The 16,136-nt window shown below is 42.6% G+C and overlaps 1 protein-coding gene across 3 annotated transcripts in view; it reads right to left on the reverse strand.

Annotated features, from left to right (window-relative positions):
• Positions 1 to 205: 205 nt before the first annotated feature.
• GRHL1 (grainyhead like transcription factor 1) overlaps positions 206 to 16,136 on the reverse strand; it is a 62,923-nt gene continuing 46,992 nt past the window's right edge. For all 3 annotated transcript variants that reach the window (XM_054988840.1, XM_054988850.1, XM_054988832.1), the window contains exons 11-16: positions 15,028 to 15,167; positions 13,334 to 13,371; positions 11,634 to 11,722; positions 8,305 to 8,390; positions 5,369 to 5,433; positions 206 to 2,905 (exon numbers count right to left, since the gene is read on the reverse strand). In XM_054988840.1, coding sequence (XP_054844815.1) covers positions 2,791 to 2,905; positions 5,369 to 5,433; positions 8,305 to 8,390; positions 11,634 to 11,722; positions 13,334 to 13,371; positions 15,028 to 15,167 — 533 coding nt within the window. In that variant the 3' untranslated portion in view covers positions 206 to 2,790. The remainder of the gene's footprint in view (positions 2,906 to 5,368; positions 5,434 to 8,304; positions 8,391 to 11,633; positions 11,723 to 13,333; positions 13,372 to 15,027; positions 15,168 to 16,136) is intronic.

Consider the following 16,136-nt stretch of genomic DNA (forward strand, 5'->3'; position numbering starts at 1 on the left):
GATTCTTGAAAGCTTATGCTACAATAAAGTTGGTTAGTCTTAAAGGTGCTACTGGACTCTTTTTGATTTTGCTACTACAGACTAACACGGCTAACTCCTCTGGATCTATGATGTTAGATTCCTGTGGGCATTGTCGTGGCTTCTTCTTCGTCCCAAAAGCAAACAACCCCCTCCAAATGTATGAAAAACATAGGGTAAATTTAACTGAATGGTTACAAACAGACTTATAAAATTTAATCGTTCTTGCTTTACAGTAACATTTCAATTACATGGACACAAAACAGAAGACGATCAAAATCACCTCCATAAAAATATGGCTATGGTTAAAAGGCCCATGTCCCAGAAGAATGACCAGCAATATAGTTCAGACATTTTTTATAAATATTTATAACTGATATATATAATTCAACCGTTACAAAGCTTCTCATCCCACCCATACCAATTTTCACTGTCCATAGTACAAACTTCATTTTTTAAAGTGTATACTTAACTTCTACGTGCATGTATAAAAATTCCCTTGCCAAAGTAACTCTCCAACAAAATCTGCTGGTTTTCGGCAGTCGTAAATGCAGCAGAGGCAAAAGCTGTCGGGTTTGGGTGACATGATTTATTTTCCAGCAGAAGTTTGGTTTTTAAAAGACCATCAGAATTTTGCTTCGGCAGTCTCTTTTTGGTTCATCCCATCTATACAGCCTATTTCATACATTTCACTTAGGTTGCTAAACAACTGCAATAAAAGCACTAGCAATGGAAAAGATCTGGTGAGCAGCAACTTGAGTGGTTTTCTCCCTATGTCCATTACATAATGCCACTTCAGAGTTTTGCCTGAGAAAGCAAGTATTACATGAACGCGACTTGTATCACTTGCGTGCATAGATGCTGCAGCAGGCTGCATGCAAAACCTGTTCTGTTGGTGACATGCAGGTCTTTGGCTCAGTCTCATTGTGCGGAAACTTTCCATGCCCGCACATCACATTTCTGGTGACTGCTTTAGAAATGTTCCAGGTGATATGGACAATCCATATCATAAGCCACATTATACCAGGCAGAAGACGCTCTCTGCAGAGCCTGTTTTCAGCAGCATCTACATGATAAATGTGCCAATTAGCTTAAAGCCAGAGAAAAGCAGCCTGCTGCGCACCAATGATATTGCCAGGGAAAATCTACTTAAGCTTTGATAATGTGTGCGTAAAGGCCTGTTAGCAGCTAATGTGTTAAAATCCCCAATCCGAATAATGAACTTTTGAAGCTGTTATCATTTCTATGAGGCAGAGGTTGGGAAGCAGCAATTGCTTGCTGCTGATGTTCAACATCGCTTGCCTATGCATGGCTAGGTGGCCAAAAGCCACCTATCTGAGTGAGGTGTCTTGTCACCAAAAATAAGAGCAGCACACGTACCTACAAACATATTCAACTGATGCAAACTATTTGTCTATTTGCATTGCCTATTCTGACTCTCAGTGGCTCTCTCGTGTCTCTGACAGTGCAGGGCCTTTTCCAGCCTGTTGATACTCAAGGTTCTTCAGCAGGAGATGCCAGAGAGATTAAACCAGCATGCAGCACATGTGTTAGACCTCTTCCTAGTAATGTGGTAAACTGTTGGGCTGAAAGGAAACTCGTGTTGGTAAACCCCACCCCACGATGTCCGCTTTTGGTGTCAATCATGTTGTTCCCAATAAGTCTACCATATCCAGTCCTCCATTTTGGATTACTCTTTGTATATCAGTAAGCCAACAATTCCACTAGTGATAGACCTCATGTTGATCCATATTACAATTTTTGAGACAGCATTTTATATTGTTCAGCATCAAAGCAGGACTGAAACGATTTCTGTTCACTCTTGCTGCAATCAGAAATAAGACAGATATATAACAAGGCAGGGAACCAAAACAGGACCTACTAAAGTAACACAAGAAGTCGAGGAAGAATAAACGGTGTTCTTCTTGAAATGATGATATTGTGGCTCACCTGCGTAATTGCATGCCAGAGACAAGCGAGATAGTGGTTATTGCATAATGTATCTAATGGGGGTGGTGGTGGTAAATTGCACCTTATAAGAAACCAAACAGACTCCAGATAATTTAGAACAGATGCAGCTTTTCTCAACACTGTATTCCAACATACATGTAGTCCTTTCAGATGGGCTTCATTGCAGATATTCATTCTATATACACACACATATATATCCACTATGATATTTTATATTATATATATAATATATATATATATATGACTTATATACACACATTTACAACTCTTCAAATATACTGCACTTATATACAAATAGAGCTTGTCAATGGGATTCCATACAGTAATTAAAAAGAACGTTCTTCATAAAGCAAGAGTGTTTGGCATTCCTACATAAGGGCCAGAGAAGTGATTGATGGCAGTAAACATCATAAAATTCCATCCCACACCTGCCTGGAACTTCCCTGCAAGTATCAATGGGAATTTGGTAGCTGTACAGCCCTGGAAGAGATCATCAATGATGAAACAATCCCATGCATTTATTTAAAAACTAAAAGAATGTGCAGGTGAGCTCACCTGAGGGTCATTTCATAGTGCTTTTGTAAGACCTGCTATTTTGAAAAAATCAATTCAAGACCTTTCATTTGCTGTCAGAAGGACAGAAACATATCATCCTTGCTTAAATAACAACCAAAGGTATTCTTCTCTGGAAGAATAATGGCTTTTCCCCTAGAGGCAAATTTAATCCTGAGGACAAAAAAGAACGAGAAGTTTGTGTTCACAATCTTCATATAAAATCCACACAGAAGGCCCCAAATGAGCTTAGATCTCAGTGAGAGTGAGTTTGTAAGATCCAGCAGTCTCTTCAATCTGTAACTGGAAGGTATCTTCATTGGAATAGTGCTTTACAATGTTGTCATCCATATTCACCAGGATGCTAAGACAGTAAAGATAAAGCAACATTAAAACATATAATCAAGCTTAACAAATACACCAAAGGCAACTCCACTGAGCAAATCAGATCCTATGGGCATCATCATCTACAAGGCTAACTGAAGAACAAAACAGGATTTGGGTCTCGAGGGGGAAATTACACAAAGTCTGGAGTTTCTCTTTATTTTTGTTTTTGTTCATAACAAAAAAGCTGCCATGGGGGAAGTGGGTCTAGTCACAAACTGGCTGCCATAGAGGATGAGTCCAATAACAGCTGTTTCAGACGAGTGCTTTCAGCAGACATAACGGTGATCAGGGCTTTTTTTCAGCAGGAACGCAGTGGAATGAAGTTCCAGAACCTCTTGAAAATGGTCACATGGCTGGTGGCCCCACCCCCTGATCTCCAGACAGAGGGGAGTTGAGATTGCCCTCCGCGCCGCTCGGCAGCATGGAGGGCAATCTAAACTCCCCTCTGTCTGGAGATCGGGGGTGGGGCCACCAGCCATGTGACCATTTTCTCCGAGGGCAACCCTCTGAGTTCCACCTCCTCTTTTCCCAGAAAAAAAGCCCTGACGGTGATGATTGCCGCAGTCTTCCGAACCCCTTCCTACACGAGTGAACTGGAAAAAGCCAGGATTGGCTACTTGTTTTGGAGAAGAAGCAAGCGGGTTCCAAGAAACATACTTGCCGGTGCCATGGCACTCACAGGCACTACCTTGATATCACTGCGGTAGACTCTTCTCCTCCTCTACCTCATTTTAGATGTTGAGGTCAGCTGCATGCTATATAAAGACTGGTTTATATTATCATAGCCACCCAAGGAACTTTGGGGGATTTTAATTCTATGAGGTGTATAAGGGTATCAAACCAAAATATCTCAGTCATTCCCTCCACAAAACAACTATTCCCTAGAATTCTATGGAAGACCTCGATTTAGTAACAGAGGTGCCCCAATGGGTAATCCTTTTGGACTGGCTTGGAGCCACCCTGAGTCCCGCACAGTGTTCATGCTACAGCACTAAATAGTAGGAGCTCTTTTAAACCAGATTTAGAATTTACAGTTGCAAGTAGGCTTGCTTGCCTTTCAAGTCAACAATGGATTTTAAGGTGCCAAACTGTACTGGAGAGGAAAGACTGTGAACCTGGCTGCATGAAGGTATGCTGACAGCACAAAAGACTAGTTTTTGCTGCACTCGTTCCTATTTATGTATTCCTATTTCATGGGGCACATTACAAGTGTGTATAAAGTTTAAGAGCTAGCCCTGCTACAGATAGCAATGTGAACACATGAAACGACCTCATTCGGAGTCAGACCTTAAGTCTATCAACTGGGTCTCATGCAGCTCTCAAGGATCTTATGGGTGGGTGGACCTTTCACATCCACCACCTGATCCTTTCCACTGGCGGCTGGACCTGGGACTGTCGGCATGCGCAACAGATGCTCTGCCACTGAGCCACGGTCCTTCCCCCAAACTGTACTCTGGAATCAGGCCTTGCATAGACTTTAGTTTATGAAAGTGATGCCTCAGGTCTATCTTCCTGATATTCCAAAAGAAGCCATGGGGAAGGGGCTTGCTGAGCGGGAGAATTCATGTTTTACACGCAGAAGGTCCCGGCTTCCATCTCAGGCATCTGCAGCTAAAGGGTCTTGGGTAGCCAGTGCTGGATTTTTCTTACCCCGAGAGCCTGGAGAGCCACCGGCAGTCATAGGCTGATTCTGCACACATTGGATAATGCACTTTCAATGCACTTTATCAATCGTTTGAGGTGGATTTTTTGTTCCGCACATGAAAAAAATCCGTTCCAAAGAGGATTGGAAGTGCATTATCCAATGTGTGCGGAATCACTCTATAGGCTAGACAAGGCTGAGCTAGATATACCAACTGACTCAGCACAAAGCTGCTTCTTATATTCACCAGTTCATTTTCTTAAGATTCTCTCTTTATTTTGACAATACATGACTGAGATGCTTTGTTCCTTCCAGTGCAATGAAAGGAAAGAGGAGGGAACTAAGCAGGGGCTTTCACTTTCCACCATCAAGGGGCAAATCCACATGCCCCTGGCACATCCCAGCATTGTGCCAAATGTTCACTAAACACCCGGAAGTATAGCGTCTTTCTAGCGCAATTTCAGAAATCATGCTAGAAAGACACTATACTTCCGAGTGCTTACCAAACATTTAGCACAACGCCAGGATGCTCCGAGGGTGTGTGGATTTGCCCAAGGTGTTTGTGAATGCAGTCCAGAGTTCTATTCTCTCTTCACTAGTCTGGGGATCCCACAATGAGGATCAACTGCGGCATGCCTTTTTTGCATCCCAGTTCTGTGAGGCAGCTAAATTATTGGGACCAGCTTCGTTATCCCTATTCAAAACCGATTTGTGGGGGAGGAGGGAAATTGTGACAAACCACTATTATGATGTTTTGCCTGCCAAATTGCAGAGAAGTGATATTTTAGATGTACTTACCCTTTTTTACATTTCTTAAAGACTTTCCCAATTTTATCCAAAGGAACATCATATTTGTCAGAGATCTAAAAACAAAAATGGAAAAGGTCAGAATGGCAAAAATGGAAGCATCATGTGGACCAATGAAATGCTCACTTTTAAAAGGATTGTTTCTGTTTTCTCTTATACATATTTGTGCAGCAGGTGCCCACTATATTGCTTATAACTGTGAATCTGGGTGAATTAGCAACCCCCCTCAAAATGAAAACCACCACCACAATTTGGACAAAAGTTCAGGTTTTTGAAATCAGGAACTAGTCACATGGGCATTAAAATGAGGCCAAGATTTTCAACGTTAATTATTATCTCAAGAAACAGAATGCTTTTGTTCCCAGAATAAACCAATTTTTTTTACATCCAATAGATAACTTCCTGGAAATATCAACACTTGTTATTTTTATAGCACTCTAGCTTTCTTTCCTAGATGGTAAATTTTATGTAAGACATAATTTTCATTTGGCAGTGCTCGAACAAGTGATGCCTCCCACAAAAGCCATGGCAGCAAAGTCCCATGAAAAGAACTCCCACCCAGCTCTCCACTAACAGTTGGAGCCAGTGTAGAGTAGTGGTTAGCGAATCAGGCTAGGATCTGTCTGGGAAACCCCCAATATGGGTGCCTTTTGGTCAGTTTCCTTCAACCTAACCCACCAGGTGGAAAACATGCCTGAAGCCTCCCAACCCACCTGACTTCACAAGAGTGACAGGCAAACGTGTTTGACTACTTTTGGAATGGGACAACGTAAGTATACAAGAGGGTGACCCAACCTCAAAGCAGCAACCAAGTCATTCTGATTTTTTAAAAACAGCTGTAAAAACAAAGTACACAGTGCTTGCTGTCTTGTTTTATGCAAAGTATTTTTTACAACTTTCTAAGCTTCTCAAGATAGCGAATACTTTTACTGTTTATCTTTATAATGTTTATTGTTGTTCATTATTAAAATAATTTTTTTTAAAAAAAAAGATAGCGAATACTAACTTCCATTAGACAAAAGCAACCCAAATGATTCCTTGCTCTACTACAGAGTAAATAGTAACCACTCACAGCCAAGCTACAAGAGATGAATTACACAAGGAGGAGCACGTGAAGGAAGCCGCAATGTTGGCCGAGAAGCTGAGTTTTAAAAGAGATCAGAAGGCTTTGTCAATTTCCCCTCTCTACAGAGCCAGGGAGATAGCAGCTCAGAAGGTTTGTTTATTTCTTCTTTGCCTCTTAGAAGGGGTGGTGAAACTGACAGAGCCTTCCAGAGGCAAAGAGGAAATTAACAAACCCTCTGAGCAGCATCTCCCTGGCTCTGTAGAGAGGGGAAATTAACAAGGCCCTCCGATCTCTTAAAACTCAGCTTCCCAGCTAACACTGCGACTCCCTTCATATGCTCCTCCTTGTGTAATTCATTTCTTGTAGCTTGGCTCTCAGACAGCCCTTGATTTCAAGGGGAAGAATACATGGTACAGCTATCTTAAAGATATATATCAACTCCTCCTTTTCCTAATTTAAACACAAAATTTACACCATGAACGTGCTTGGTGCACACGGCAGAGGCAAGACACTGCACGAAGCCAGGAAGGAATCTCAGATCCAGGAACACAATCTAGATCCCAAGGGCAGGGTCAGGAAGTTTTGCCACGTACACAAACCTAACACTTCTGTTTCTGTAATCTCATAATCCTCTAGTTAGAAGAGGGAAAAGGCTCTCGGCGTCCTAAATTCTAATGGCTGTTCTCAAAGTTCATGCGACTTCTGATTTATTCCCTCTGCATTAGCAGACAATCTGCACATTCTGCTTGTAGTCGCTATCTATCATTTTACAGAGTTAAGGCAGCAAAGACACTATCCATTAAGGCTGTGCATGGAGTCTAGGAAAGAATAAACTATGAAAGCAAATCCCAGATCGGAGACTGGAAGGAGCCCAATTATGACCGCACACAGTTACATATTTTGCCATAACACTTCCTGACATTATTCAAATTTTAAGCCTAAGATTTCCTAGAATAGACCTGACCTTAAAGTAGAATTTGCATATACCTAGTAGCAGGAAGACGCATGCGCAAAATATATCTTCATCCATTTTGCAGCAAGGGGGGGCAAGAGGGGGGAGAAAAAGACAGACACTTTACCCTTTATTTTAAAAAAGCTTTACAAGATTGTTCTGGTTTCCTTATTTGGAAGGGAGACAATTCATATCAGAACATCACCAATGCATACCTTTTCACCACAGTTTTCATGCTAAAGCTGAAGTGGAAAATATTGCAGGAATTTGCAATCTGCTGGAAAACAGGTCAGTTCGAATGCCGATGGAAAATGAAGGCACAAAGTGATCTCTGAAGAGAACGTGTCAGGATAACCGGCTACAGGTGGATTCTGCAAGCTAGACTAGCACTCTGCCATTTGAACTGCGTCATCTTGGTACACAAAGCCATAAGCCTCTTTGTGCCCAAACTGGTATTTTTTACACACAGTGGACTGGCCACTGCCTTACTTAGAGTCATTCCTTGGATAGAGACAGCCAGGATGACTACTCCTGGCCCCATATTTGGCAGGAGGCTTCACACTTCCCCAAAGAAGCCACCGCTCATCTGGACAGCAAGAAACTGTGTGGGCCTTGCCGCTCAGATGACTGGCAGTGACTTGGGAACAGAAGTCTTGTGAGAGCCAGGAATCTTGCACAGGCTGCAGGGAGGAGATAGTCTCAAGCCCCACACATGCCCTGGGATTGCCCAGGGCCTATATAAACTTGCCTTCCCAGTTCCTCATTGGCAAAAGTCTATACATGGCATACACAGAGGACTTGCTATAGTAATTGGCTTTCGCCTGCTCAATTCCTTCCTTCTATCAGTGGAATATACCAAATTACCCAACTGTAAAAAAATAATTGATGGTTAAGAACCCTGCAACTTACAGCTTCCATTAGACCTTTCAGAGATGGAATTTTGAGCATGAGGGCATCAAAGACTTCTTCAGATTCCTTTCGGACATATAGCAACACTGGAATAAACAAAGGAAATGAGGAGGATCAAATTAAAGAGATATGAGACAGCAACAGGGATGTCAACATTGTAGGAATAACAAATTTACGTGAGCATAGAGTGATCCAGGAGAAATATTTTAAGGCCATACATTCCTGGCTAGTTTAAGCATTTGAAAGAAACGATATTCAAACAAATTCTACCCAGAACCTGTCCAAGTGGGCAGAGATGTGCCTTAAAGACCTCTTGAAACGAGGAGATATGGTACTCTAGAGTGTAAAACTGAAACTAGAGTGTGGTGGCGAGGAAACAGCCACAGCTGTTGGCTGAGCTGCTATGATGCCATTGCATGTTCGGCGTTTATAAATTGTATGAGCATTCTGGTGAGGCGGGTTTCATAATTTCCTCAACATTCCAAACATTCTACCTTCAGGACACTGATGAAACTCACCCCAACAGAATGTTCATTAAAAAATTCTGTGAGGGAAGTGAAAGGTCTACTGGACTAACAAAACCCTCCTAACTGAACAACACCAAGCTTCATGTTGCCTTGCCAGGAGGCTCTACCTTTGTGCGTGCAGGGAGCATTTATTCAGAAAGGGTGGCCTGCATCATAGGTTGACATTTGGCTAACCTCCAAGTTTTCTGTAACTCCCATGGCAGCCATTGTGCAGTTAATAATACTCCCTCCAGGGCAGCCATTTTGTGGTGGCACCCACAACCGATTCTAAAAGTGCCACAGGTTGAACAACAGTTGGGGATCCTGATCTGTACAGATGTGTTAAGGACTGAATTCAAGTAAATAGTTTCCCTCATCTCTACCAATCATCAATGACTTCTGTAGTTACAGGGGTCAGCAAATCAATGGAACCAGGTACCCTGCAGGAGTTCAATGTGTGACAGACTCTGCAATTCAGCCAGCCTGGGTTTGCATTCTCTTAACATAAAAGATTGTTATATAAATATTACTAGCTGTTCTTCTTTCCACTTACTGAGATTTTGCATATTCAAATTAGCTAAAGAGATACCTTATGCATTTCATTAATTGCACAGGAGCAAACGGGTGTGGCACCACAAAGGATCAGCTACAGTATTTACATAAAACAAGCAAGTCCACCACAATAGATTGGCTGGCCCTAATTTACCCCTCTGAATAACTAGTATCAAAGTTCTGTTTGCTGTATGTGATAGCAGTATCAAACCTTTGATTAAGATTATACTACACTACAACAAGTCAGTCAACAAGGGTAAAATTAGGACAACAGTGCCAGACTGAAGCATTTCCTTTCCTTTCCAGAGCTCCTGTGATCAAATGATCTTGAGTAATGACAAAAAGAGTAATAAATTAATTTCTAAAGAAAAATATGCTAGACAGGAATTTAGCAACCAACCAAGTTTATATTCGGATTGCTATCTATCATCAAATAGAGAAGAATATCCACTTGAAAATTATTAGACAAGAAGCGTGTTAAAACAGGTAAAATCCAATGACAATTAAAAAAAAGAACATTCCAATATTTTATGAGACAAAGTATTAATTTTACCCTGGCCACAGGGTGCCCTGAATGTGGAATATGATAAAATCGACATCCAATTCTTAAGAAGAGTTAGCTTTAAGGCAAGCGCGGGCACATGTCCTAACATAGTGTGGAGCTGTTAAATATCTCATGTAAGAAGGCAAGGACCGGGGAGGTAAAACAACAAGAAATTAGGTCAAGCGAACTCACTGTGACTGAAGCATTTCCTTGAAGAGAATGGCTCAAAATAAAGGCAAAAGTTGACTTCAGGGGGTACAGGAACTATTTCATTCATTGAATTCGTATCCCATCTTTACTCCAAGGAGCTCAGTATAGCTCACGTGGTTTCCCCCCTCCTCCATTTTATCTTTAAACAATCCTGTGGAGTGCATTAGCCTGTGTTATGTATTGGGCTAGCTTCAGGTAAAGCAAGCCTCCTCAGGTCTGAAATCCTGTTGAGTAGTAAATTAGCAGCAGCCAATCCCTGGAGGATCGACTGGGTCAATTGCTGCTTTGGTAAATACGATGGGTTGTATTCAGTGCATGCAAATGAAGGATCCTAGTTGCATGTGTGATTAATGGTGGGTTATTGAAAGGGGGCGTATTTTGAGTGCTCCTTCGGGAGCGTAAGCTAGTTGTATTTGGCAATAAAGATGTTCTTATGAGCTGAAATCACTGTGTGGCTGAAATCACTACAGGCCAAGTCCCATAACTTAATAGCCTCAGAAACAGTGGCCTCGCCCCAGTCACCCAGTTAGCATTTGAGCTGAGCAAGGATTCAGTTCCAGATTTTCTCGGTCCAAGCCCTGAAGACTACACTCTCCATGTACGCTTGCTGTGAACCCTCTTGAACCAGACAATGACCTCCATTTTGTGACTCACTGTAATTTAAAATAGTAGAGAGTCCAGTAGCACCTTTTAAGACTAACCAACTTATTTGTAGCATAAGCTTTCGAGAATCACCGCTCTCTTCGTCAGATGCATGCATCTCTTCGTCAGATGCTTCGTGCATCTGACAAAGAGAGCTGTGGTTCTCGAAAGCTTATGCTACAAATAAGTTGGTTAAAGGTGCTACATGATTCTATTGTTTTGCAACTACAGACTAACACAGCTAACTCCTCTGGAACTGTAATTTTAAAAAAGATATCAAGTCAACCTACCTCATTAGCTTTGCTGGAAAAAGAAGACCACACCAAGGAAAGCAAATATTCCTTCATCTCAAGGAGATGCTTCATACGTCACCTTTTGGTTTCAGGGCCAAAGTACACAATGTGCACACACCGTGATGGGTACCTACATACATTTGCCTGCAAAATCCTTCTTTCTCACATCTGTTTTGTAGGCAAAAGCTGGTGTTTGTGCACATGGACACCATTCGTGCAAGACACCATGAACAGGTGTTTTGTACATAGGTATTCATTCCAGAGCACAAAAATATAAGACACAAAGTGGGCCTCAGTTTGTGTGCCCTGGACACTGTTGTTGAGGGAAATCTATTTACAAAAGGCTTTGCGGGAAACTGAACTCATTTCTTAAAATATTGATTTTCTGTACTATCAAATCACACGTTTCAGTCACCATCTCATCTGAGGACTGCAAACTAGAAAAACCCTAAACATAAACTGTACAGTAATCAGCACATTGAAGGAATGAAACAGCTCCTGCATCTGCAGGTGTTCATCTAGAAGCCACCCATTACAATCCAAAACACAACTCTTATTCCCCTTCTTGATGAAAGGAATTACCTCTTTTGGGTTCTTCTATTCTAGTCAGTTTAATTGGGGTGGCAGCAAAATCGTCTTCATTGATGTAAGACCCTCTCTTCATGGCAGAGCTGCAAGGAGCCAACAGTATTATAGCAACGTTTTCATTCATAGGTTACCGAAGACACAGGATCTTGACCATCCCTAGTCTGTTTTACAGCTAAGCCAGTGTAAGCAAGGTGACAATTTCTTTAGCATACCCCTTATTAAGTTGTGAGGGGCTCCTGCCTTATTCTATACAGTCTGTGGTCCTTGTACTTATAGCATCAGATATTTTAGGTGAGTAGCCGTGTTGGTTTACAGTAGAACAGCAAGATTTGAGCACGGTGGCACCTTAGAGATCAATAAGGTTTTCAGGGTATGAGTTTTCGAGAGTCAGAGTTCCCTTCTTCAGATATCATTTCTGAAGAAGGAAGCTCTGACTCTCAAAAGCTTACACTCTGAAAACCTTGTTGGTCTTTAAGGTGCCTCTGGACTCAAATCTAGCATCAGATACTTAACTAAAATATTTTAAAGTCTGATACAGGAGCTTGAAGTCTTAATTTTTCCAAATGTAGCATCCTTTAGCATGGCAAATGCAGTCTTCTACTGTGAAACATATTCCTCTGGCGCTGGGCACTTTCATTCATGCAAGATGAGCCCAAAAGCTACAAGCACTAGACGAATGCACTCCTCAGCAGAGGATGGCTTCAGCAAAAGATGAAGAACGGCACAAACGGATGCAAGGTTTAGGATTCTGATCTGAGTTTATTTGCTACTTCAAGTTTCTCACTCATCTTATCCTCAGAGGATATTACAACATGTACTTCTAATACTCTCCACACTAGAACCCATCAGGGTAGGTTAGTGGAAAGTTAGACAGTTGCTAAGGAAATGTACAGCTGTGGGAATCCCGCCTGGCCTTGCCCCGTCTAAAACCAGCACTCTGTCCATTGCCACGCGGACAGGCAAGGGAAGAGGTGATCGTGCCAAATTATGTCCGTGAAGCTCCATCACAGAAACAATACACAGGGTTTGTGGTGCTCCATTGCTTTATACATTGGCAGAGTTTAGGTCCATTTCGTTGTGCTCTGATAGATGTTCAGTGGCTCTCCAAGGTCTCAAGCTACAGAAACGTCTTTCCTAGTACCTGCTACCGTCTCTGAATACTTGTTGCTGAACATACTTTTAAATGGGATTCCAACTGAACCTGGAACCTTCTGCCTGCAAAGGAGGGCCTCCGTTATTGGGCCAGGGGCTGTTCTTGATAGGCAGCTATTGAACAATGTTTTGCATTTATTTTCAGTCAAGGAGGGAATGAATTTTTCATTACTTATGGCAGAGGCCAGGGTGGCTTTTCTGGCTTTCAACATATGCAGCATTTTTCTGTAGCTTCATCCTGAAATACCTACAAACTTGCTCTGTTAAAAAGCAAGGAATGAGGGATAGTTTGCAGCTTTCCCTTTGGTATTAATATAGTTAGAATATGTATATGTAACTTCTTCACAGACCTGGTTTGTGAAGTGTAAACAAATCCAACGAAATCATAAAAACAACTACCATCATAAAATGATTTGGGATAATTTTCTTTGGTAGGTTGTAATTCATTCTGTGCCCAACAGGTCACCATTCAAGAGGAACAAAACAGAGGATACACTTCCAATAACTGGCACCACAGGAGGAAAGTCAAAAGCATCTCTTACCCTTCGCCTTCCAGTTCATCAGATGCTACAGGAAAAACCTAGTGGGGAGGAAAAAAATCAAACCTATTTTTGACCAGTGTTCTAGAGAAAACCAGCAAGTTGACTAGCAACATAACATCATGTTGTTCTGTTTTTATCAGAACAACGTTTTATCAAAGCACACGCAACACTGAGGCTGTTTTCACATGCGCCCCGGGAGATCGCGCAAACTCACGGCATGAAGAGTCTTCCTAGCACGATCACGGCCTTTAATAGCCAGATGATGCCAGAAAAAGGGATCGTGCTGGGAAATCGTGCTAGGAAGACACTTTTATGTCGTGAGTTTCGTGCGATCTTCTATGTGCATGGCCATGTGAAAATGGCCTGAAACTTCATAACCATAACTCAAACAATGCATTTTGAGTTACTATACCCTTTGTTACAGCCTGTACCTGGGGGGCCACTTAGGGACAGTTCATTGCTTCTACCTTGAGAAGCCTAAACTGGCCTGCTCCGCCTCTCCCCAGAGCCTACATAAGCAGTCAACTTCAGTACCTGCCACCTACCCTTGAACTGCCAAATTCCAAAGAGCACCCTTGTCATTTTGCAACTGACTGTGTCCATGGTGGCATGGCATGCTAGCCAGGGACTTCTGGCAAAACGTTGGATGGCAGATGTGAAGGGAAGAAAGAAACCTGCCATCCACATTAGTGAATTCCATCCTATTTATTAGGAAACTGCTCATCCCTCCTGCCCACCACACAGGGCCCAGATACAGGTTATATTTCCCCAGTCTTCCCCCGGGATGGTTGCAAGTTCTCCACTGGGAGTTCTCAAATATGCAGGGACTAGATTTCAATCAGGACCACAAAGTGCAGGGAGAAGGTGCTGAAGCCTCCCTCCCATGCCATTTCCTTAACCTGAACGGGCCCCAGGGGGTGCGATTTGCCCAAATATAGTGATTGTGTGCACCCAATGGGGCAAATAGCACACATACACATACCAGGTCAGGAAAACGACTCTCAGAAGGGAAAGCTGAGAACCCTTCTTTCCGTGCAAAGCAGTCCCATTCCAAATCAAGTCCCCATACACTTGGGAAGGGAACTCGCACCTTAATGTATACAAAAAAATTAAGCCATTCTAGGTTTCTTCCCTCTATAGTTTCTCTATTCATTCCACTGCTTTCTCCCATAATGATTACCCCAACACTGACTGGGTAGGGCCTAGTGATCAATTTTTATTTTAAATTCAAACATGAGTCTGCTCAGAAAGCTGCTGAATTAGAAACACAACTCTTATCCTCCAGAGTCAGCATGACCGGTAGCATCTTCATAACATCTGAAATGGTGGATTTAGTGCTAGGAAAAGGAGACTTCGGCCATTTCCACACGCGTTGAATAATGCACTTTCAATGCACTTTCGTAATCCTTTAGAAGTGGATTTTTTGTTCCACACATGGAAAATCAGTTTCAAATGTTCACTAAAGAGTATTGAAAGTGGATTATCCAACGTGTGTGGAAGCAGCCAGTCTCACGAGAACCGTGTCAATCATTAAGGGAAAGTCTCTGCCTTCGAGGAGCCTCAAAACAACTGCAAATGTGCATGTTTCTGGCCTAGATAGGGCTATATTCTCAGCTTAGATACTCTGGGCTAAAAGGGAGGGCCCTCTTCCCTTTGTTTCCCTCCCCGAAACACGATCAAAGGAAGTATCATACATGAGCTCCACGTTGCAGATTGGAATAGTGAACATCAGGTATGAAGAGAACTGGCTGAGTGTCGAGATCCATAAACGGCTTGAAGACGGTGATGTCTGTCCGCTTGTGGGAGGGCAGCATGGGTACTTTGACATCGGAAACTGGCAAAGAGAATGGCAAACAGGAGGCTGTAAGCAAGGGAAATCTCACATGCACCCGTTTTCTTTAACACCAGCAATCTGAAGTGCAGCCTGTTTCAAAGACCTCGTACATCTGTACGTTGTTGGATATTGCAGTATCACACAACGTTACAGTGATCATTCACAACTGGGGGCAAATCCATACGTCCTGGGGTGTCCCGGCGTCGCAGTAAAGGTTCGCTAAACTTCCGGAAGTATAGCATCTTTCTAGAGTGATTTCTGACTCATCACACAATGAGTCAGAAATCGCGCTAGAAAGACGCTATACTTCCGGAGGTTTAGCAAACTTTTACCGCAACACCGGGACATGTGGATTCAGATGTTCCTGCATGGATGAGAATCCCGGAAGCGACTGACTGCCCTAGTGGGCAATATCCAGCAATGTGTGGGCAAAGCCAAAATTGACAAAGTTAGTACAGAAATCCTGGGACTCATCCGAGTCGCTTCATCAAAGTCCATTATATTAAGAGTGCAAAAGACAGCAGCCCGTTCACTTGGTTCCATGGGACAGTGGGACACCCGCTTCCATCTGCTCAGCCTTGGCCCTTGAGTCCCATTTCTAGGTCACAATGGAATGTTTTGCATATGGAACTTTTAATTTGAAAGCACCCTGGAGGTCACAAACAGGATGCAAATGTAATATTGCAAAGCCCCCAGGGACATTCAAGAGTTCCGCCAACTCATCATTCCCAGAAATGAATTGAAACACTGCTAGCTTAAAAGCCTCCTCCACCACCACCACCTTAGGAAAAACAGTCCTTTGATGGAAGGTGGCATTTGCTTTCCTGGAGGTGATTAGATCAAAGAAATCCTCCTCTCCCCCAAAGCTGAATATGTTTGCCTTAGCATAGCGCGTGTGTGTGTGTGGGGGGGGGGGGCGGCCGCTAAATAAAGGCATGGTTTCAAATAGGAGCCTCTTTGTTATTATAC

This window comes from Eublepharis macularius, chromosome 1 (genome assembly GCF_028583425.1).
Source record: "Eublepharis macularius isolate TG4126 chromosome 1, MPM_Emac_v1.0, whole genome shotgun sequence".
Taxonomy (NCBI): Eukaryota; Metazoa; Chordata; class Lepidosauria; order Squamata; family Eublepharidae; genus Eublepharis; species Eublepharis macularius.